Below are 25,491 nucleotides of genomic sequence, written 5' to 3' on the forward strand. Positions count from 1 at the left end.
AAAAAAATATTTCCTCGTTCACCTAGCAGAATAAATCCCCTAGTATACAATGCATCTCTGCCACACAGGAGGCCAGCAGTACCAGTCATGGTAGGTAACAGTCCTGACATAGATATTGCACCCAGGAGCCTCTGGCTATGCTATCTGCAGTGGTGGGATTTAAGAAAAAGCATGAGGCTCTTATTTTGTCAGGATAAATCAGATTTAAAAAATTTCCATGTGGATGGAGTTACCTGTGTCTTCAAACGGACATCAGTCCTGGCTCCACATTGCAGCAGCACCTCCACGGTGCCGACGTCAGCAGCTTTAATGGCAAAGAAAAGTGCATTCATAGGAATACTGGAGAGACTGGGGTCAGCGCCGCGCAGGAGAAGCAGGTTCATGGTTGAACTGAAGTTTTTATTCCTAGATCAAAAGAAGAAGTCATCATACAATTGTTGCTGGCCCCTCTAGCCGATCAGATTAGTTAAGACTATGTTCACACTGGTTGGATTTGACCCGGATTTCCGTGAGAATTTCGGGCTGAGATTGACATCTAAAAAGATCACAATCCACCTTCAAGTGAATGGAGTTGATGCGACCTCGTTCATATGCATTGGACATGTCCCGCACTGACTCCAGTCCGTGGGAAATCACTGACAGGTCACTTGTATGCTGTAGATTCCACGCAGAAAGCCCGACTTGATAACAACAGGACTGATCCTTGTGGAGATGTGCGTCAGTGTAAAGTGCACATCTATATGGGGTATGCAACAGTCAGCCTCAGATTTCTGCCATGGAAATACATAGGGAGGAATGTGGCAGGTGTGAGCGGTAGGTAGCACCCCGCGGGCGGGACCTCCATGGCCTGTCACACTTAGGGCGCCTTCACACGCGATTTTGTGGCAGAATATTCCGCAACAGAAAATCAGTTCCATTCACCATTATGAGGCTGGCTGAAATCCATATGCTTGCTGCCCCATTAAAATGAATATAACCGATTTTCAGTCGTGGAATTTTCTGCCACAAAATCTGCCACGTGTGAAGGCGCCCTTAAGAACATGTGCATCAGAAAACACATTACCCCCGAAATCTAGGCCAACTCCTTGCTGGCATAGATTTCATTTTCTGGAAGACAGACCTTCTGAGGATGTGCCAGGATTATTAAGAGGCACGCTTCTTGGGGCTCATGCACACAAACGTTTTTTTTTTCCACATCCGATCCGCATTTTGTGCGGGTCGGATGCGGACCCATTCACATGAATGGGGCTGCAAGAGATGTGGACAGCACACCCGTGTACTGTCCGCATCCGTATGTCCGTGCCGTGGCCTAGGATAAGACTGTTCTACAGAGGGCCGGACGTTCTGCTAAATGCGGAACGCACACAGCCGGGATCTGTATACAATTTGTGGATGGCAAAACAGGCTACGGTCGTGTGTATGATCCCTTAATTGGGGTAGATTCTGCTGAATCAAAAGTACTCTATCTGGCCGGACAACGTGTGACACTGAGGTCTCTGCATACTTTATCTCTCCAGTCTCTTATTTTCTCCCCCTCTCTTTCTCTCACCAACATTCGCCCGAAATTCACGCTGAAATGCTCATGATTTGATTTCAACGGAAATCCATAGTGTAGTGTAGTTCACACATTTTGTCCACCTTAAATTAGGCCTCTTTCACACGAGCGTGTCCGGATAAGGTCCGGATGCGTTGCGGCAAACCCGCGCGAGTAGGTACACAATTGCAGTCAGTTTTGACTGCGATTGCGTTCCGTTGTTCAGTTTTTATTGCGCGGGTGCAATGCGTTTTGCACGCGCGTGATAAAAAACTGAATGTGGTACCCGGACCCGAACTTCTTCACAGAAGTTCAGGTTTGGGTTCAAGGTTGTGTAGATTGTATTATTTCCCCTATAACATGGTTATAAGGGAAAATAATAGCATTCTGAATACAGAATGCATAGTACAATAGCGCTGGAGGGGTTAAAAAAAATGTAAAAAAATGTTTTACTCACCTTAATCCACTTGTTCGCACAGCCGGTGTAGCGTTACATTACCCTACTTTGTGAGATTTCCCTACCTCCTGACTTCCTGTCGCACTGCTAATGACGTGAGGAGGCGTTCCTGAGTTTTGACGATCTGCGCATGCGCAAACCGACAGCTTATGGAAAATCTCAGCGGAGTTCAGCTTCACACCGGGACACTGCGCATGCGCCGGCCGGAGTTAACCGCGCTTGCGCACTGGGCCGTAATATTTCCCTACTGAGGCCCTCCTGCGCATGCGCAGTGTCTCGATGTAAAGCTCAACTCCCCTGAGATTTTCCATAAGCTGTCGGTTTGCGCATGCGCAGATAGTCAAAACGTCATTAGCAGTGCGACAGGAAGTCAGGAGGTAGGGAAATCTCACGAGGTAGGCTAGTATAACGCTACACCGGCATCTCTTCTGTCTTCATCTGTGAGGAAAAGGACCTTTGATGATGTCACTGCACTCATCACATGGTCCGTCACATGATCTATTACCATGGTGATGGATCATGTGACGGATCATGTGATGAGCGTAGTGACGTCACCACAGGTCCTTTTCCTGCACACAGCAAAGATGAAGACAGAAGAGAAGCCGGGCTGTACGAGCAAATGGATTAAGGTGAGTTAAAAAAATATATATTTTTTTTTAACCCCTCCAGCGCTATTGTACTATGCATTCTGTATTCAGAATGCTATTATTTTCCCTTATAACCATGTTATAAGGGAAAATAATAAAGATCGGGTCCCCATCCCGATCGTCTCCTAGCAACCGTGAACAAATACTGCTGTAAAATACTGACCGTGTAACGGTGGTCTAACAGAGGGCAGTCACGTCCTTATGCCTAATGGGTCATATAAGACAACCCCATCATAAAGTATGTGACTTGCACATGATTTACAATATGGTAGCATCACATGAAAACCAAAAATAACTAATTCCTTTAGGCCTCTTTCACACGAAGGATACTGATTAGGTCCGGATGCGTTCCGTGAAACTCGCACCATTTTGCAAGCGAGTTCATTCAGTTTTGTCTGCGATTGCGTTTAGTTGTTCAGTTTTTTCCGCACGGGTGCAATGCGTTTTGATGCGTTTTTCATGCGCGTGATAAAAAAACTGAAGGTTTACAAACAACATCTCCTTAGCAACCATCAGTGAAAAACGCACTGGATCCTCACTTGCTTGCGGATGCAATGCGTTTTTCACTGAAGCCCCATTCACTTCTATGGGGCCAGGGCTGCGTGAAAAAACGCAGAATATAGAATATATAGAACACACAACTGATGCGTGAAAAAAACGCTCATGTACACAGACAAATTGAAATGAATGGGTCAAGATTCAGTGCGGGTGCTATGCGTTCACGTCACGTATTGCACCCGTGCGGAAAACTCGCTTGTGTGAAAGGGGCCTTACTTATAGATGTTCAATAAAAAATTTGCAAACTGTGATTAATATGTAAGAGGGAGAAGAAGCACTGTCTGAATACTGCCAGTCCTCATTGCCCCTAATTAGCTCAGTGCCAGTTTGTATTTCAGCTTTTTAAAAACAGAGACCGACTGATTGGTGTAAAGATGCTGCATAACAGCCACACTGACCAGCTGTCCCTGGCACTAATACTAACAACAGTTTACCAATTTAGAGTACTTTCACACTAGCATTTTTCTTTTCCGGCATAGAGTTCCGTCACAGGGGCTCTATACCGGAAAAGAACTGATCAGGCATATCCCCATGCATTCTGAATGGAGAGCAATCCGTTCAGGATGCATCAGGATGTCTTCAGTTCAGTCGTTTTGACTGATCAGGCAAAACATAAAACCGTAGCGTGCTCCGGTTTTATCTCCAGCGAAAAAAAACGAAAGACTTGCCTGAATGCCGGATCCAGCATTTTTCCCCATAGGAATGTATTAGTGCCGGATCCGGCATCAAAAATACCGGAATACCGGATTTGTCCTTCCGGTCTGCGCATGCAAAACGGATCCGTCTGTCCTTATGACAAGCGGAGAGACGGATCCGTTCTTGCAATGCATTTGTGAGACGGATACGGATGCATCTCAAAAAATCACTTCCAGATCGGGGGATCCGGCGGGCAGTTCCCGGATCACACTGCCGCAAGTGTGAAAATAGCCTAAAAGTGGGACAACCCCTTTAAATATGTATCTCACTTACAAGTAGGACGTTGCCTCTCATACCTATGGCGATCAACGGTGAACTCCGCTTCGTCACCACTCCTGTAACCATCTGATGTTTGGAGCGATCCACCAGATCCTGGGCCTGTTTCACCATTCTTCTCCGTGCCCTTCTCATCCATAGCACAGCTCTCATTCTCACAACTGTTCAGCGGAAGGTGAGTTTTTTCTTCCTACACTTGTAAATAAGACGTCAGAATAGGATTATGAAGACATCTGCCATCTAAGGTGGGTATAACTGTGATAATAATGAATATCCATCTTCGCTACTTCTGTGGAGCCACCTGCCGACTGGATCTCTGGACACTCTGCATGACCTAAGCCTGGTATGCACTACGGAGGACATTTATGAAGACCAGCGTTTTAGAGGCCGGTCTTAATAAACTCTATATCTGGCGGCCGGCCTCTACATAACTTTGGCGCATCCAGCACCAGTCTAAGTGTAAGCCAGCTTCCTAGCTGGATTACATTTAGACCATTTCCTACGCCTAAAACAGGCGAACAGGCCATGCCACGCACACTTTATTAGACCTGGAGTGAGCAGGGAAAATGGTTAGTTGCGCCGCAATCTGCGCTAAAAATACGCCTAATATAATACGTATTACCGAATAAATACCCCCCTATGTATGTGGGTAAAATACTGCATCTGGGCATCATATATCCTATTCTCAGTATTTGGAACTCTCTGGCTACTACATGGACGGGTTATGTGGGCAGTGTGATAGTATCCCGAACTAAAGCGCATTTCCAGAAGGGATTATTCAGGGGCAGTACTGCCTGTAATAGAGAAGGCAGCTCTGGTACATTTTCTCGGAGAAAGGGATGGATCAGGTCAGAAGATAACAGCTCATTGTGGAATCCAACGTAAGGGACACAAAGTTCTACTCTTTAGTCTGTTCACGTCACAAATATATTCATAAATATGGGAATGAAATATGTGCAGGTCAAATTAACCATTTCGTTGTGACTGACAGAGACGTGCCACAAAATGATGTGTATAAAGAGGATCGGCTACTTTCTGTATAATGTTTTTATCAAATAAACGGATTTCGAGCTATTAGACAGAGAAGCTTGCAGAGCTTGGATCCAGTGATTGGTATATATCCTTCTAAAATTTGAAACACCAGATGAAACAAGAACTGTAGTCTTTCTCAACAGATTCAAGAGTCAAGAGGCAGTGTATGGCAATTTCTCGGCAGGGCAATGTAAGACACTATTTAAGGCCTCATGCACACGACAGTATTTTTTTGGGGTCCGCAAAAAGGGGTTCCGTTGTTCAGTGATCCGTGTTCGTTTTTGTTTCCGTGTGTCTTGCTTTATTTTTGGGGGATCACCAGACATGAAGGAAAGTAAAAAAAAAATCTAAGTCAAGTTTGCCATGCAAATGATAGGAAAAAAACGGACGCGGAAACGCAGATGACAATCTTGTGTGCCTCCGTGTTTTTTCACGGACCCATTGACTTGAATGGGTCCGCGAACCGTTTTCTGTGAAAAAAATAGGACAGGTTATATTTTTTTGACGGACTGAAATCACGGATCACGGACACGGATGACAAACGGTGCATTAGCCGAGTTTTCAACGGACCCATTGAAAGTCAATGGGTCCGCAGAAAATCACGAAAAACGGAACAACGGACACGGAATGAAACGTGTGCATGAGGCCTAAGCCCAATATGCACTACTAGTCTGCATTCTGTGTACCAGTGTCTGTGCATGTAATGTATTATTCTTGAAGACACTGCTCCATCCTACAAAAGTAGATCCACACATGTCGGATTTGCCACAAATCTGCAGGAACCCATGCTACAATAAGAACTGAATCATGCAGGTTTAGGCTACTTTCACACTAGCTGCACGGACCTCCAGCAGGCTGTTCCGTCGGGTGAACAGCCTGTCGGATCCGTCCTGCCGCTAGTTCACGTGTGCCCCCGGACTGCCGCTCCGTCCCCATTGACTATAATGGGGGCGGGGCAGCGCACGGCGAGAGGCTGCCGGAATAAATGTTGGACATGTCGTAGTTTTATTCTGGCAGCGTCTCGCCGTGTGCTGTCGTGAACATGGGACCAACACAGATGCCTTCAGCTGCCAAGTGCACATGTAACAGGTCAGCCAGTGTCCTAGGTACAGAACTGCTGACAGATGCCCTGTAAGAGTTGTGTCTTGAATAGGCTATCAGGCGGCAAAACCCCACCCCCAGAGTCCAATGCCAATCAAAGCCGCCCTGCAGCCTGTCCACTCTACCTAGCCCCTTGAACCCTCCTGGGCAGTGGACTGGCAGCCAGCAGCTGTCCGTCATCAGTCCCTCCTGCCCATATGTTCTCTGCACATCTATATACCCTAGTGACTTACAATCAGCACTGCGGCATGTCGACGGTAAAATACCCATATGTAAGTTCTACAGTCACAGGCAAAGTGGGAACTGCTGATTGACAAAATGTAAAAAAAAAAATCATACCAGCAGATTATGGTACAGATCCACAGGTATTCTGCAATAAGAGATTTTATTGTGGATTTATTCCCCATTGAAGTTGAATCCACAAATGTGTCAATTACACCTAGAGGCTCTGCTCTCTCTGCAACTGCCGCACCCTCTGCACTTTGATTGATAGGGCCAGGCAGTGAACATGTCATCACGCCTGGTCTTGTCAATCAGAATGGAGAGGGTGCAGCAGTTGCAGAGAGAGCTGAGCCTCTAGGTGTAACGGCAACGCCCCTATTGCTCCCAAAGGCTCATTTGCATATATTACCATTTCCATTTTACAGTTGACATGCTGCCGATACGTAGGCGCTAGTGATAACAAGCTAGAAGCAGAACTATAGCGCATGTTGTAAAGGGCAATATTTCCACCTGCATTGAAAACATGTCTGAGACATGGACACATTAGCAGAGTCTGAGGGGCTTAGATAACGACGGGGTGCGCTCATGCGGATTGTCATGTCCTACTACATGGGGAGGATACTGACCTTGTTCACGGGGAGATTCCTCTCAGCCACATTAGGCCAGAATGACTTTGTGCTGTAGAAAAGCACCAGGCACAAGGACAGCGCTGACAGTCCCTCGTCATTACTCTGGTTAACGTCCGCTCCATTGTCAAGAAGAAGGTTAATGACGTTATTATGGCCATTTACCTGGAAGAGGATTTGTTAGCGTGCTTTATCGCAAGTCAGAAATAATTTATAGCGGCAGTGGATCTCATAGGCAAACCTCATTCATGTGTAATTGGAAAAGACATGTGCTGCGCCATCTGCGGCTGAGCCTCCATGGCACGCCCAAAAAACAGAAACGTAGCCGTACAGGAGTCATCTACATCGAGCATATTCACCAAGTGCATTCCCTCTTTAGGCTACTCTCACACTTGCGCTTTCCCTTTCCGCATAGGATCTCAATAGCGGGGGTAAACCACTTCCGTTTTGTCCCCATTCATTGTCAATGGGGACAAAACTGAACTGGCGTTTTGGCTTTCCGTTTCTGAGATCCGTTCAGGGCTCTCACAAGTGGTCCAAAACGGATCAGTTTTGCCCTAATGCATTCTGAATGGAAAAGGATCCGCTCAGAATGCATCAGTTCCGTCTCCATTCCGCTCTGGAGGCTGCTTGCAGCGTTTTGGTGTCCGTCTGATGAAACTGAGCCAAACGGATCCGTCCTGGCACACAATGTAAGTCAACGGCGACTGATCCGTTTTCACTGACACAATAAAAAACGGATCCGTCCTCCATTGACTTTCAATAGTGTTCAAGACGGATCCGTCTTGGCTATGTTAAAGATAATACAAACAGATCCGTTCAGAACGGATGCAGACGGCTGTATTATCTGAACGGGTCCGTCCATGACGGATACGCACAAAACGCGAGTGTGAAAGTAACCTTACTAGAATGCATTCTGTTCCGTTTGGTTGCGTCCCCATCGTGGACAGAATAACGCTACAAGCAGCGTTTTTCTGTCTGCGATGACGGATCCGTCTTTCTCCGCACCACATGTCTCATAATATTAGTCAATGGGGACGGATCCATTTTCTTGGACACAATAGAAATTGGATCCGTCTTGGCTATTTTAAAGATAATACAACCGGGTCTGTTCATAACGGATGCAGACGGTTGCATTATCATGACGGAAGCGTTTTTGTTGATCCATGACGGATCCAGTAGAAACGCTGGTGTGAAAATAGCCTTTTAAAGGGGTATTCCGGTTACCATAAATATAACTTATGTTTTACACCAATCTATCATCAATAATTACCTAATATAATGTACATTTCACATATTTGCCGCTCAGTAGTTATAAAAGTAGTTTTCTTCCTCTGCTACCCACTCATACATTACCATGGCGTCGCCCTGTTAGGTCGAGCATGCTCAGTGTGTAGCTAAATGTCTTGTGAAACAAAGGGCGTGTCAGTGTGCTGCTGATTACTGAGTAGCGGGGGCGTGACCGGACTGTAATCATCAACACTCACAGCAGGAGAGCTAGGGATTGTGGGGATTGTAGTTTTGTGAGGGAAGATCAGGCGCCATGATACTCTGTGTGTGTTGCAGGCTCACACAGGAGCTAGACAAGTGGATTGCAAGGTAAAATGAAGCTCTGGTTCTATGTATAGGTACGGGTTCTGGTTGGGTCACAGCTTGCAGCCTTAATGTCGTTTTATCAAAAAGGAAGTTACTTTCCCGGAATACCCCTTTAAGGTGCATTTAGACCAGCAGATGAGCAGCAGAGTGTCGGGAAGGAAACGTTCCCGACAGTCGGCTGCTCGCCCAGTGGAGGAGACTGCTGCTTAATTTATGTGCCTGCATGAACATTAGGATCACCCGATGCCCGTGTAATGGCTGCACCATTACACGGGCAGATTTCAGGAACGTTCGTCTTCAATAATCTGCCCAATGATTGCAACGTAATAATCCACCTTTTGATAGAGTCCCTCCAGCTCATTCCTGCTCCATGCTGTAATACTGACTGTGAAGTCTATAGGATGTAAATGTTCCTGTCAACCTCAGCACCGTTCACCATTGTAATATTGGCAGTACGGCCCCCAGGTTGTTTTATGACACTTTGGGGGTCATTTATTAAGACTGGCATCTAAAACCCTGCGCTGGCAGTGGATCCGATGTTATGTAGAGGCGCCGGCCTCTATGTAACTTCAGCGGATCCATCGCCGCTTCTAAATTTACACCAGCATCCTTGCTGGCGTACATTTAGACCATTTTTTACACCTAAGGCTCCATTTAGACGTCCGTAACGTGTTTTGCGGATCCACAAAACGCGGACAGCGGCAATGTGCGTTCTGCACTTTGCGGACCGCACATTGCCGGCACTAATAGAATATGCCTATTCTTGTCCGCAATTGCGGACAAGAATAAGACATATTCTATTTTTTTCGGAAATGGAATTGCGGACCCACATCGTGCTACCCCATAGAAATGAATGGGTCCGCAATTTTGCGGAACGAAATTGCGGATGTGTAAATGGACCCTAAAACAGGCATAAAAAATTAGGGATCGACCGATATTGATTTTTTAGGGCCGATACCGATACCGATAATTTGTGAACTTTCAGGCCGATAGCCGATAATTTATACCGATATTCTGGGAATTTTCATTTTTGAAAAAAAAATAAAAAATTCCCACAAATCTGCTGAAAATTTATGTTTATTGTTAATGTGTATATTTTTTTTTGTAAATCTTTCTTTTTCATTTATATTTAATATTTTGGTGTTTTTATTATTTTTTTGTAACTTTTTTTTTTAAACTAACTTTTAGCCCCCTTAGGGACTAGAACCCTTGTCCTATTCACCCTGATAGAGATCTATCAGGGTGAATAGGAGCTCACACTGTCCCTGCTGCTGTGTGCTCTGTGCACACAGCAGCATGGAGCTTATCATGGCAGCCAGGGCTTCAATAGCGTCCTGGCTGCCATGGTAACCGATCGGAGCCCCAGCATTACACTGCTGGGGCTCCGATCGGAGGAGCAAGGGAGAGGGGATCCTGTGGAGGGGCGCACTGCGACTGGGGTGGGGGGGCCCTATGCGCCACCACTGCTTAATACTGGGGGGGAGGGGGGGCGCACTGCGCCACCAATGCTTAATACTGGGGGGGCTTGGGGGGGGGGGCGCACTGCGCCACCAATGTCTGATACTGGGGGGCTTGGGGGGGCGCACTGCGCCACCAATGAAGCTTAATCTCACATTTATTCATATACAGGAGGCGACCTCTATGAGCAGTAGCTGCGATCCGCGGCACCTGAGGTGTTAACTACCGCAGATCGCAGCTACAGCTCATAGAGGCCGGGAGCCGGCTATGTGATCCTGCAGCTCCCGCCTCCTGTATATGAATGAATGATAGATTAATCTTCATTGGTGGAGCAGTGGCCATAGCTCCTCCCCTCCTCCTGTCTCCTGTCCTTACATTGGCGGCAGCGGCAGCACAGGGGGAGGAGACACTGCTCCTTCTCCCCTGTGCTGCTAAGGGGAACACGGAGAGCGCTGTCAGCAGCGCGATCTGTGTTCCCCATACACTATCGGTATATCGGCAAAATAGATGCCGATACCGATAGTGTTCAAAATCCTGAATATCGGCCGATAATATCGGTAAATCCGATAATCGGTCGATCCCTATAAAAAATGATGAATGACACCACACCCACTTTTTTACACCTAGTGTGAGTGGGGAAAAGTTGCAGATTGCAGTGCAAATAACCTTTGTGCCGCGATCTGCGCCATAAAAATGCCTAATATAGACGTATTTCTGTTAGTAAATAACCCCCTGTCAGGGCTGTATTAGACTAAAAGAATTGCAGGCCATTGTTGGGAGGGAAGCGTTCCTTCCTGGCAATTGCTTACTCATTAGCGGAGGAGACCGCTGCTATTAAATGCTGCGATCTCCTCCATAGTCACTAATGCCATCGCTCGTCCCCATGCAGCAGAGTGTGATTACACAGCACAATCTACCACCGGCAAACTACAAATGCTCGTTACCCATGATCTGGCCGACAATCGGCCAGTGTAATACAGCCTTTACAGAGGAGCCATCTCTCATCTCTCTGTCATGTTTGTTTCAGTAAATTATTTCATGAAGTAACAAATTTGCAGCATCCTCCTTTCTCAAAACTCGGCTTTGTGCAGTTCCTTAGTTATTCCTCTAGAATATTTTGGGATAAATTCAAAAATGGGTGTTACGGGTGAATATACCCTGGCAGATATCTGCTCACAATATGCATACAAATAATGTACTGGTACACAGAAATATGGCAGTACATTACACTTAATTGGTCACTAACTTTTCATACAACTTTACATAAATCAGAAATACACATGACTATAAAAATGCTGTAATATATCTTATCAGAGAAAAATGTCTCTTTTTCCACTTACATTAGTTCTTTTACTCCCCCTCCATCAGTTTGCTCCTGCCCTTAGAAGTCTATGAAGAATGGAGGTGGGGGAGGAGTGAGCTGACAGCAGAGGGGGAGAGCTGAAAAGTGGAAAGAGGGTCATTTTTTATTATATATAAAATTGTAATATTGTATATTACAAAGTTTTATACATTAATGCAATGTTTTGTGGTCATTCTATTATAAAGAATATTTTTGCAGAACAGCCAAGCCAATCCTAGATATCATTAAAGTGTACCTAAACTTTCCAACTATTTTATGAAAACTTATTCTAAATGTTATAAAAAATATTTTTGCAAAATACCGTATTTCTTAAATTTTCTGTTTTACTTATGAAATGGGCACCTAAAGTACAGGTGTCTACAGTGCTTTTGAATCTGCAAACCGACATGTCAGCAGTGTATGGATTTACGGTTTGCACTGCAGTGAGCGCTGTACTGGCAGGAGAACACATCGTTGCTCCTGCTATGCTCTGCTAAATCTGATATGGCACATCCGATGTGCTATGCCGGGTTTTAGTGGAGCGGGCAAAAGCAGGAGCAACAATGTGCTATGCAAAGCTCTGCCTGTACTCACCCGCTAAAGGCTCTGCGTAGCACATCAATGCAGGAGAACCTTACAGATGTGTTGGGGTTCTTTCACACAAGCGGATGCTGTGCGTGGAATCCGCTGCGTGAAAGACAGCCAAGCCTCGCTCTGGACAGCAGAGACACGGAGCAGTAACCTGATTAATAATGCTCCGTGCCGCTCTGTGATCTTTTTACTACAAAATCACAATGACAACTTTATCCCATTGTGATTTTGTAGTAAAAAGGTCACAGAGACACAGAGCACTATTAATCATGTCTCTGTGTCTCTGCTGTCCGGATCGGGGCTTGGCTCTTTCACGTAGCGGATTCCACGCACGGCATCCGCCTGTGTGAAAGAGCCCTTAGCGAGTGGGTGCAGGCAGGAGCTCTGCATAGTGCACAAGTTCCTGCTTGTGTCCACTCCACTAAAGCCTCGCATACCACATTGGATGTGCTGTGCCAGGTTTAGCACTGAGAAGTAGGCGCAAGCAGAAGCAGCAATGTGTGCTCCTACCAGTACAGCGCCCCCTGCAGCCCCGCAGTGGCATCCGTATACCACTGAAATGTCAGCGGTGCACGAGTGCGGATTGTAAACTGCTATAACAGGGATGGCCAACCTGAGGCTCTCCAGCTGTTGCAAAACTACAACTCCCAGCATTACCAGACTGCCTACAGCTAGCAGCCTACAGCAGGGCATGGTGGGAGTTGTAGTTTTACAACAGCTGTAGAGCCGCAGGTTGGCCATGCCTGTGTTATAGAAACCTATATAACTCTAGGACCAGACTAGGGCAAGGTTAATTAATCACTTTATTTACAAATGCCTAAGTAGGCAAATAAACCTATCTTGGCCCAAGTCAAATTAATATATCACTTTTATTCGATATGCGTTAAAACCTAAATAAGGACATAGAACGTTGTGATACCGACCATTGAAACAAAAAAGTAAATAGAATATTAAAACCACAGCCACCAAACCACTGTTGTTGACATTGGCTTAGTAACTTAGGAGAAAAGAGGGGGGGGGGGGGGGGGGGGAAGAATGTGCACAATCCCTACCCCTAAATACGTGAGGGGGACTTAATTGCCCTCCCACGTTAGCACTTTATAACTGCAGTATGATCTAATTACCTTGCTTACGCATCTGCTACATATGTGTGCTGGTGTGCGACCTGTACCATCAGCACACCCAGGCAGATATAGATACTGTCTATCTCCTGCCTATTAATCCAAGCCTGGATGACACTATTACTTCTCCTAAAGCTACCAATTATTATCTGTGGTGAGCCTGTAATCCATCCGGACTACTCATAGAAGCTACACAGTGGAGAGGTGACTGCACATTAAAACCTAGCTCTGCCCCCCGACATGTTTCGCCAGTTACACTGGCTTCCTCAGGGGTAATGTAGCAGATGCGTAAGCAAGGTAATTAGATCATACTGCAGTTATAAAGTGCTAACGTGGGAGGGCAATTAAGTCCCCCTCACGTATTTAGGGGTAGGGATTGTGCACATTCTTCCCCCCCCCCCCTCTTTTCTCCTAAGTTACTAAGCCAATGTCAACAACAGTGGTTTGGTGGCTGTGGTTTTAATATTCTATTTACTTTTTTGTTTCAATGGTCGGTATCACAACGTTCTATGTCCTTATTTAGGTTTTAACGCATATCGAATAAAAGTGATATATTAATTTGACTTGGGCCAAGATAGGTTTATTTGCCTACTTAGGCATTTGTAAATAAAGTGTTATAGAAACCTTGAACTTCAGGTGCCAATTTTCATAAGGAAAATGTAAAAACTAAAGTAGATCACAAAAATTTGAATTGGTTTTGATAAAATAGTTGGAAATTTTATAAACTACTGAAATACTGATTAAACCTTCCGATGCCAGACGCACATTAACAGTAAATATGAAGAATGAATCCTTTGAAGGGAGCAGTCCAGTCTGCAGGCAGCATGTTCTAGAGCTGGAGGAGCTGAGCAGACTGATGTATAATTGCTCATTCTGCTCTTAGGAGTCCAGTGGGCGGTCCTACTCTGTGACTGACAGCTATATCTGTGTGTGCACGAATATGAGACTGGCTGTCCATAACGAGTAGGACCGCCCACTGGACTAATAAGAAGAGAACGATGAATAAATGGCGCGTTATACTGAATCCCACACATGATGCATGTGAATCTGCTCCGCTCCGCTCCTCCTGCTCTATAACATGCTGCCTGCAGACTGCACTGCATTTTCAATACGATCGGTTCCCTCTAGAAGTAGAAAACAGAAAACCTTTCTGGCTACTCACAGTTGCAGCATGTAGAGCAGTCTGTCCACTATTATCAGACACATCAACGTGGGCTAGATCATGTCTTAGAATAGCAGAAATGGTCTCCGTATCTCCCAATCCAGACATCTCAATGAGCTGCTCAGCAGAACGCTCACGGGGACCTTTTGGACCAAACTTATCCCGTTCATCATCCATAATTGAACACATATTCCAGTCTAAATGTTCTGGTCTGTTTCTAATGGAATAAGAACGTGAAGACATAAAAGGAGCGGTCTTCAGTCTAACATGGTTAGGTAGGTCATGTCTATATCACTATATGTTCAATATGAGCTCGGTTCACAGGTGTTGGATTCGGCATGGATTCCATCCAAAATGGGTGACAAATCTGACAGTAATCCGCATCCTAAGCATGTAAATGGGGCTTCTACAACCCCGTTCACAGGCCACGGAAAATTTCCAAGTGGAACATAATCTGCCACAGAGATGAGCAGCTTGCATAAAATATAAAAAGTTATATATTCTTGCAAGTATTCACCCTAGAAAAGGAAATATATCATTTGCCTGGTTTAATAGGGTTGATTATGCTGATAGATGCTCTTTAAAGGGGTTCTGCAGTTTGTTTTAACTGATGATCTATCCTCTGGATAGATCATCAGCTTCTGATTGGCGGGGGTCCGACACCTGGGACCCCCGCCGATCAGCTGTTTGAGAAGACAGCTGCGCTCCAGCACTGTTTACCGCCGGCCCACTGACGTCACGACTAGTATCAACTAGTGTGGGTGCGGCTAAGCTCTGTTCACTTGAAGGGAGCTTAGCCGCGCCCACGCTAGTTGATACTAGTCGTGACGTCAGTGGGTCGGCGGTAAACAGTGAGAAGGCTGCGGCGCTGCTGGAGCACCGCTGCCTTCTCAAACAGCTGATCAAAGGGGGTCCCGGGTGTCGGACCCCCGCCGATCACAAGCTGATGATCTACCCAGAGGATAGATCATCCGTTAAAACAAACTGTAGAACCCCTTTAAATCTCATCCACTTTGCTACTACGGTAACTTGTTTCTACAAGGCCTTATGCACACGAACGTATTTTGTTTCCGCGTCCGTTCCGTTTTTTTTTTGCGTATAGGATGTGGACCCATTTATTGCAATGTGTGCTATCCGTATGTCTGTTCTGTAGCCCCGCAAAAAAAATATACATGTCCTATTCTTGTCCGTTTTGCGGATAAGGATAGGCATTGCTACAATGGATCCGCAAAACAAAAAAACGGATGCCATACGGACGTCATCCGTTTTTTGGAGGAGCTGTAATTTGCGGACCACAAAACACATACGGTCGTGTGCATGTAGCCCAAGTGTGGGCCAGCAGCGATTGGATGGAGACATTGGGGACAGCCAGGTTTGATTGTCATTGGATGCAGTCAGAATTAGTAGGATCCATCAAGAACTACCTAATGTGTATGATCAGATCTAGGTGTGCTCAGCACTGCTATACATACCTGTGTAGGTTAACATGCAGACATATGTCCCTCACGCTTCTGGCTCTGTGCGTACTGTCAGAAGTGCAGTCTTCGGACTCCTCCTGTTTGTTATAGTCTCTATAAAAGTGGCTGTCAAACTCTCTGTGCTGAGAGCAAGTGATGGGAAGGTGGTCTGTATCTAATGAGTAGGAGTAGATCTTGTCAGTGAGCGTGAAGCTGTCCTCTCTAAGCAGGATCTTGTATCTAAAATCAAATGGATCCTCCGATGGTCTTTTTGGGAGCTCGGAAGAATGACATTTACTGTTACCTAGATCCCCATTAAAATGAAGACTAAACTGTGGGAAAGAAGACATGGAGACAGATCCAGGTACCAGAGTACATAGCCTGAACAAGTGCTGACCCATCCAGATGCCAACATCCTGACAGCCATCACTGTAACTTTCAACGCCAGGTCCAAAGCGCACATCTGCCTTGTAGAGTCCCTGCCAAAAGTTGAGAAAGGTGACATGTCTATACACCACAGAGGATATTCCAGCAATTATACCAGTATACAGGGACAAAAAGATGAATGTTCCTATAAATGTAAGTTTGTAACACATTAAAAGTAAATTATAAGAATATAGGACATCACCAAGACGGAGGAGCGCCTTTAGAAACATCATGGAAGATGGAGTCTAATATTCTTGAAATTTCCAGAAGTGGATTACAGTAAGCTACCGTATATGGTGCGCCAACCTTTCTTGAATAGGAATTGAGGACTTTGTGAAGGGTAATTTCTCTAAGAGGTTCTGCAGCAGCTGACATACAAAGCTCTGGGGCATCTAACAATATGCACTACAACAAGCAGTGTAGGGGAACCTCAGCTCAGAGAATGTTGTTCCAAGACTATAGGAGGAAACCATGGCTGGTACTCCTGGGTCTCCTAGTCCAACAGAAGCAATCTGCGATCACTTCAAGTGATTAGAACAGGAAATGACCGAGAGCAGCAACCACTCAGAATTGTAGCGTGAAGTGGTGTGTTACCTCCTCTGTGACCAACGTTGTTATGGAGGCACTGTGGCTAGCACTTGAATGGGTACAATAAAGGGAATGGGAGCTGAGCTGCCGTTACCGGTTCTATCCACTACAAAATGGACAGAGCTGTGTAGTTCCAGCATCAAAGCTACAAAACACAGCTGACTGGCAGGGTTAGGGCTGATCTGATATCGATGGCCTATCCGGAGAATAGGTCATCAATATCAAAATCCCGAACAACTCTTAGCTCTAAAAGAGGTTCTGCAGCAACTGTGCAGTATATAATCCAGTTACATTCCCTGGAAACTGCAGAACCTCTTTTAAAAAGTATGTAAGAAGAAGTTTTATGTGAATGAGTCGTAAATGACATGAAGTCTTTTTTTAGATGGACCACTGAAAAAGAGGAGGAGATCCAGCTTCTCAATAGGAGAACAAAGCTAAGGAGGACGTTTACCATGAAATGATCATGGCTGTACACAAAGAACAATCATACTATGCCAACATTACTGCTGTGAACTCTTACTACACAAGTACCTGGTATGTTCTACCATCAGGAAATCTCATGGTCCCATATCCTTCTTTACGGCTAAGATAAAAAGAGCCAGTGAACCTGGAACCATCGGGCCAGGTGTAGATCCCCCTTCCATGGTGATGATCCTTGTAAAATTCACCAACATAGCTCTAGAATATGAGAATATATAGGTTATTACCAGACATCATGCTCGTGGGTTATTATAATATGTGTAGCTTAACCCTATGAAACTGGGCTTTGTAGACACGTAAAAGAAGATGTAAGATCCGCAATCTTACTGCACCACAAAAGGCCCATGTTATATTCCACTTTACCAAGCTAATAGAGAACTTTCTTGTGTTTGATGCCTATACCAACCTCTCCATTGGCCCATTTAAACTCCCCAAAGCCTCTCTTCAGATTCATGGCCATGTGTCCTTTGTAGCTGGAGCCGTCAGACCACTGCTGACTTTCCAGATCTTCTTCTGATCCCCAATGTAATTCTTGTTCATCAGGGCCTAGGAGACAATCTGATCCCACCAAAGCGTCTCTCCCATTCACATCCTCAGGGATATTATGACCATCTGGTTCCTCCTCAATTCCCTCTTGAGTTGTCTCATCTTCTCTGACCGGCTCTACAATTTCTTCAACATCATCCAGCTCCAGATTTTCCAATAGTCTTTCTTGACTGTCTTCTTCTTGAGACTTAGCATCATTATGGGTTTCTGACATGTCTTCTCCTCTACAAGGATCTGCGTTTGATAGAACATAAGTATTATAAAGACTAAAGACTTTATAGCTTCTTCTTCAAAACTTTGTGAACACCCTACGTTCAGTGCAGTGCTATAGGGGCAGCCATGTTTCTACGAAATTGGAGCAAACTAGCTCTTGTCAGCTCTGTCTTTGGTTTGGCTGATGCAAGCTTAGGCTACTTTCACATTAGCGTTTTTTGTGGATCCGTCATGGATCTGCAAAAACCCTTTCGTTACAATAATACAACCGCATGCATCCGTCATGAACGGATCCGGTTGTATTATTTCTTCTATAGCCATGAGGGATCTGTCATGAACACCATTGAAAGTTAATGGGGGACGGATCAGTTTTCTATTGTGTCAGAGAAAACGGATCTGTCCCTATTGACTTACATTGTGTGTCAGGACGTATCCGTTTTGTTCCACACCACATCGCGGACAGAAAAACATTGCTTGCAGCTTGTAGCGTTATTCTGTCAGCGATGGGAGCGCAACCAAACGGAACGGAATGCATCTTGGTGCATTTCGTTCAGTTCAGTTTTGTCCCCATTGGCAATGAATGGGGACAAAACTGAAGAGTTTTCTTACGCTATTGAGATCCTATGACGTACAACAATAGCGGAATTAAAAACAAAAGTGTGAAAGTAGCCTAATTTGTGTGCTTTTTTTCCCCATGCAGCATTGCCTGAAAATAAGTTTCCATACACCGACTGGGTCTCATTAATGAGGACCAGTATCGGCGATCTTCTAAGTTCACGAAGCAATGGCCGACACATTCACTAGAACCTAGAATACTTGTAAAGGCATGAGGCCCACTGTGTGCTTGTTCTCCACCTTAAATGTACTTTATACTCCAAAAATAATGCTACACTTTTTTACCAAGCAGTTCCACCATATTAACAAGGGAAGTGACAACTTCCAGTTACCAGTTTATTCCTTCCGATCAAGACGGAGTACCAGAGGAACGACACACCATAGACAAAAGTCTAGCGTCTTTTTGAAGAATAAGGCAGGACAGAAACCCGCCTGTGGGTATAATATTATGGCAGGTGGTATATATAATTATCAGCAGTCACAGACTACCACCCCTAAAACATAGCCTTTATTATATACCATTAAAATAAAAAATAACCCTAGTGATAACATATAGAAAACAATGAAAGAAAAAAATATTGATTTAAATGAGTCAATCCTCTGCACTTAGGGACACGGATAGGCAGGTGCCGGCCAAATATAATATCCTATGGGCTCTGACCCTCAAACTGGCCCTAACTCTATAATGCCCTGCCTGAGAACCGAATGGCTGCCCCGATAAGGGGGATCCAGTATCGGGAACCTCCTGAGCGCCCTAGGATGGCCCTGAATAGGGGAAAAGCTAACAGCTAGTATATGCTAACTGAAAAAATGCCACTAACGATTAGTAGCTCAATATACTCAAAAAAAAATATTAATAATATACACAGAATATAATAAATTGATGAAATAAATAAGAGTCAAAGTTTGTATATCACTACCATAAACCTAGCTGTAAAATTGATATTATAGCAAAAACATGCCGTGTTAGTTTATCACGTCATCCGCCCAACGCGTTTCACCCATACATAGTTGGGCTCATCAGGGGACCCGTTGGGTAGATACCTGACCAGGATCAGGTCAAGACATAGATCTGAAAACACTTAAAGTAAACCAGTAGGATATTTCCAGTTTATAGAACAAAACTGGAAATGGAAAGTCTCAAAAGAGTAAATATAGCAGATGTCAATAACAGTTCACTAATATGGATTGTTCTCCCAATGACGGGGAACTATTTTTGTGAACTCACCTGTAAAATCTCTTTCTCGCTTAGTTCATTGGGGGACACAGGACCGTGGGTATAGCTGCTTGCTGCTACTAGGAGGCGACACTAGGCTAAAAAGTGATAACTCCTCCCCTGCCGGCTATACCCCCTCCAGCCTGGAGAGAGCATATTGGTTTGTGCCCAAGCAATAGGAGTAGGAGAAAAAAAAAAAACATACGGTAAACAACCAATAACTGACAAATGTCTGTCGGACCGAGCCAACCGTCATCATTTGCGGCAAACAGAACCACTGGGTGGGAGCTGTTTCCCCCAATGAACTAAGCGAGAAAGAGATTTTATAGGTGAGTTCACAAAAATCTCACTCGTATCATTGGGGGACATGGGACCGTGGGACGTCCTAAAGCAGTCCACGGGGAGGGAAACAAATCACACGCCCATGCAGAAAAACGCCTTTGAGGATGCGTAATCCACTGCCTCCTGCAAGACCTTGCTGCCCGAACAGCATCCGCCGATGCCTAGGAAGGCACCCGGTAAAACTTGGTGAACGTGTGTCAAGAAGACCAAGACACGCCTTCTACGACTGGAAAGCTAATGCATGGAGTAGATGTCCCCGAGAAGCGCCGACTGCTCGTCGGGTAGGGCATAACTCCGCTGGACGGTCCCTTGCCCTAGGAGCGGAATGCCCGAGCAACTGTCAAACAGATATATCTGAAGAACATCCCTTTGGAGGCCGTCAGCTTTGACAAGGACCTCCCGGAAAAGACCAGGTAAAAGTCTGTACAGCGGAAAGCGCTAGTTATGGACCAGCAAACCTCAGAGGCCAAATCACATGGCTGATGGAGAGCCCGCTTTCTATAATGCGAGGGAGAAAGAAGAGAAACCCATGTCTGAGATGACTTGGAAAGCGGCAACTACCTTTTGTAAAGAAAGAAGATATTGGGCGGAGCACTGCCTTATGCTAATGACAAAATAAAAATGCACGTACAAGAAGGTGCTATCAACTCTGAAAACCGCCTTCCTAGAAATAAAGAGGAGAAGAAGACGTCCCAGAGGGAGGACCTGTTACTCACTGAAACGCCTCCAAACTATCCACAGGTCGACGAAGCTGGCTCCTGGCCGCAACTGTGGAAGCAGAACCAAAATCCAGGTCCGCAGGATCCTTCTCTGGTTAAGAGAACGTCCCTTAGGAAGTGGTTAATTGGTAGACCAATGCCCCAAGAGCCGTAAAGGCTTATGGTGAGACTTCTAGCGAGAGAAGCTGCTTGAGAAACCACCGAGAAAAAAATTCCTGAGCCAGGCATGCCCAACTGCAGCCCAAAGAACCAATACCTTGGAGAAAAGTAGAAGTAAAGCCGATGTGAGCATCACCAGTGATGGGAAGTCTTGTAAGTGACCATATATTGACAATGTGGAAACCCTGCCTGGAATACTCTTGCCTGGTGGAGTGCAATTACAATGTCCAACACCCTTACCCTACACGGAAAACCCTGGTCATGTGGAATTGATAGAGATGGGATTCCATAGCCGTACAACCCATGGCTACTGGTCAGCTAGACCGAAGGGGAAGGTGGTCAGCCATCCAGCTCGAGGAGGGACAGGAAAAGAAACGGGTGTTCCGTTCCAGGAACTAAACCCCTAGCAGACACCCGCTCTGCCTGGTGGGGGAGACACGTAGTCCACCCACGGAATGAGCAGTGAAAGGAATGACCACCATCGGCTTGAGGTGACGTAGACAGTACTCATATCTGAAGAGAGGTAGCACCGATGGAATCACGGCAACAACTATTAGCATCCCAGTCCCGCTTATAACGGTAATCTAGTGGTAGACGAGTGCCGCAGGGACTAAGCTACCTAGTAGAGCGCACCCGAAGATAGGTGCTGATCAGCTATGGCAATTACGCCATCGTAAAGCCTGAGTTATTGCTGGGTGACCCCCCTGAGAGAACAAAGGTCGACATATTTGCGCCCCCAACCAGCACCGGAAGAAAAAGGAAGGATACAATATGGAAGTAGCCACAGAATCCAGTGGCAGTATCCATATACCACTAGATGAAGAGTACAAGGCACTCACGGTACCGACTGTTGCCACGGCCCACCTGTGAAGGAAGCCAATGTATCTAGTGTCGTAGTGTAGTTGAATTATAGCAAGCAAATATACTTAGTGATTCGCCCGTTAACGGATCGCTTGTAGAAGGGGGTAATACCACGGAAGCATGGTGAAGGCAAACGACTAATGTAATAGCATTCAGTGGTAGTGCAATCCTCCGGTTAAGAAAGGGGGGTAGTGCGATATTCAGGACCATATCCAAGGGAAGTGTAATTACCCCATCTATGGAGGGGTTAATGTATACGGTAAGCACAGTACTCAGTGGTAGTGCAATTACTCCACCTATGAAGGGGAGAAACATATACAGGAAGTACTGTATCCCGAGGTAGTGCAAGAACCTCAGCTATGGAAGGGGGAAATGCACACGGCAGGAACTGAATCCAATGGTAGAGAAATTACGCCCCTTATGGAAGGGGGTAACGCATATGACTAGTCCTGTATCTGGTGAAAAGTGCAATTACTCCACCTAAGTAAGGGGGTAATGCATACGGTAAATACTGCAACCAGTGATAATGCCATAATGCCATAACGCCACCTATGAAAGAGGCTAATGCATACGGTCAGTACTTTACCCAGTGGAACTGCAATTCTGCCACCTACGGAAGGGGGAACGCCTATGGCTGGCACTGAGACCAGTGCTAGTGCGGTTAGGGCACCTATGGAAGAAGGTAATTCATAAGGTAAGTACTGTATACAGTAGTGGTGCAAATGCCGCCTAAGAAAGGGGGTAATGCATACAATCAGTACTGCTGGCTAGCATGGACTCAATCTCAGGAAGATTGAACTGGATTCATGTCAGAGTCTGAATAACTGATTCCCCCTTACCCCTCAGAACCAACCCCTTCAGGAAGGGAGGGTTCTGAACGTGACCCAAGGGAGGAAGAGTGCAGGTGCAGAGGTGACCGAGGAGGAAATACGTCCTGCTCTGGCCCGCTCATGTGCAGTTCTACCTCTCAGCATTTAGCCATGGCAGTTGCAGGCTGAGTCGGAGGTGATATAACAATTAAACCACCCAGGGGGTGGAATATGAACTTCTACAGGACCACTCACCGGATTGTGCAGGCGGTGCTTAATCAACCAAGGAGGGTGGATTGGGAACTTACAAAGGTCCTCCATTGGATTGCGCAGGTGGAGAATTATCAACCAAACGACCCAGGAGGGTAGATTGGGAATCCTTCAGATGTGCTCCCCTGGATTTGCGCAGGTGGAGTATTATCAACCAAACGACCCCGAAGGGTGGATTGGGAACCTGAAGAGGTGCTCCATTGGATTGCGCAGGTGGTGACATATCAACCAGACAACCCAGAAGGGTGGTTTGGGAATCCTCCAGATGTCCTCCACTGGATTTGCGCAAGTGGAGAGTTATCAACCAAACGGCCCCGGAGGGCGGATTGGCAAACTGTAAGCGATCCTCCACTGTCCAGGATAGGACATGGGCCCAGTCTGGTACCACACCATCAGGGTGGTCTTGCGGTGATATGGGCTGAGGGGGGCAGGACTACCTATGATGCCCCCGCCAAATGGACAAGAGGCAGGAAGGGGTTAAATTCCTTAAAATTAAGGTATTTGGCCTGCAGAGAGGAAACGCCGGATAATCCGGTGCTGGTTGCAAATAGTGGCTTACCATGAAGGGTTAACCCAGCTTTGAGGACCGGGGCGGAGCTCAGCGGGCTCCTGGGGGAGGGGGATAGCTAGGCGGGAAGAATTTGCGCCTGAGGGGCGAACCCGCCCCCTCCATACTTGGAATGAAAGTTGCAGCCTTGTAGGCGGCAAAGTCGGGACATAAAGTTCGGCGCACAGCCAACCGGGAAGTACTGCCGGTCGGCTTAAAACAGAGGGACTTGGATTGGTGCGCGGGATGTGCCGGCTTGGGTCCACCCCATGGGCCGCAAGAAACAGCGCGGGCCGAGTACAGGTAGGCCCGAAGTTAAGCCGGGGTCTAAATTTTCGGCGCCCGGTCAAACTATTAGCCGGCCGGGGAGCGGAGGCGCGGAGGGCGCTCTCAGGTGCCCTGGTTGCATACCAGCCTGCGGGTGCCCACCCCGCGGGTCGGATAAAGTGAGGCCCCCGGAAGGATAGGGATGCGGAACCCTGGACCCCAAACATGGACAGAGGCCCAAAAGGTACATTGGGGGCTGAAATAACGTAGGGCCCTCCCCAGGGCATGGCCCACCCTAAAGAAAATGTCGTCCTGATTTTAGAACGAGGTGACCAAGGGGGGAGGAGGGGGAAGGAAGGGCTGAGAATACTTACCCAATCCGGACTACTTGCCCCATCTTCATCCTCTTCTCTTCACCCCTTCTCAGAGTACCAGGAGGGTCACCTCTTCAGCAGCTGGCACCCAAAGTGGCAAAAGACTGGAATGGCGGGGGGACTTGCTGGATCCAGATGACCCTTTGGCTGGCGGGAAGCAGGGGAGATGGGCTGCCCTGGTCCACTTTTGCTTCTTGGGGAGGGCGAGCGATCCGACACCGGTCTAGCTCCCGGGGTAGACAGAGGGGCAAGTGCCTCTGTTTCCCCTACCTAAAAGGGAAAAGATAAAACAAAAAGAAAAAATAAGAAAGGGAAGCCGCCCTGCAAAAGCAGAGAGGTCTGCCTCCTTACACACTAAGCTAAAAATTGATATGCTCTCTCCAGGCTGGAGGGGGTATAGCCGGCAGGGGAGGAGTTATCACTTTTCAGCCTAGCGTCGCCTCCTAGTGGCAGCAAGCAGCTATAACCACAGTCCTGTGTCCCCCAATGATACGAGCGTGAAAAAACAATCTGCTACTTGCGTATCCACTAGGTAAAGATCGGAGGATACTGTTGTACAGGAGCCACGCGCCCTGATATATCAATCACGAGGTGGACAGCAGTATATGAAAATCACAGTCGCCTAAACATGAATTAGGTGCTGTATACAGTGGTATACGGGAGAGATGGTGGAGTTAACTTGCAAAGCACAGATAACACTTTGCTGCAGGAGCCCAGTGTAAAAATACACAACTGTAGATGTGTGACACCATTCCCTGTAAGTGGATGAGGCACTGCATACAGTGGTCCTGTGTCACAGTGACAGAGGGTCTCCTGCTGTCAGTGGTTTACGGTAGTGATATAGAAACTTTTGACTCTTATTTATTTCATCAATGTGTGTGTATATAAAAAAAAAATACAAAAAACAAAATGTATACTCATTTAGTCGGTATTGTACCACTTTTATCTAGAATGACCCCCATTTCTTAGCTCTATTGTTTGTATATATAATGGTGTGCAGCCATTTTGTTTTTAGTAATTTTGTTTTATGTGTGTGTGTGTGTATATATATTTTTATTTATTTTTACAGTATATTGAGCTACTAATCGTTATAGTGGCATTTTTTCAGTTAGCATATACTAGCTGTTAGCTTTTCCCCTATTCAGGGCCATCCTAGGGCGCTCAGGAGGTTCCCGATACGGGA

The 25,491-nt window shown here is 46.1% G+C and overlaps 1 protein-coding gene across 1 annotated transcript in view; it reads right to left on the bottom strand.

The window, feature by feature from the left end:
- ANKMY1 (ankyrin repeat and MYND domain containing 1) overlaps positions 1–25,491 on the bottom strand; it is a 52,565-nt gene that overhangs the window by 23,408 nt on the left and 3,666 nt on the right. Inside the window, exons 2-8 of the mRNA XM_044291374.1 lie at positions 17,777–18,150; positions 17,422–17,568; positions 15,892–16,355; positions 14,420–14,636; positions 7,150–7,314; positions 4,189–4,358; positions 234–405 (exon numbers count right to left, since the gene is read on the bottom strand). Of these exons, the coding sequence (XP_044147309.1) occupies positions 234–405; positions 4,189–4,358; positions 7,150–7,314; positions 14,420–14,636; positions 15,892–16,355; positions 17,422–17,568; positions 17,777–18,130 (1,689 nt within the window). The 5' untranslated portion in view covers positions 18,131–18,150. The remainder of the gene's footprint in view (positions 1–233; positions 406–4,188; positions 4,359–7,149; positions 7,315–14,419; positions 14,637–15,891; positions 16,356–17,421; positions 17,569–17,776; positions 18,151–25,491) is intronic.

This window comes from Bufo gargarizans, chromosome 4 (assembly GCF_014858855.1).
Source record: "Bufo gargarizans isolate SCDJY-AF-19 chromosome 4, ASM1485885v1, whole genome shotgun sequence".
NCBI lineage: Eukaryota > Metazoa > Chordata > Amphibia > Anura > Bufonidae > Bufo > Bufo gargarizans.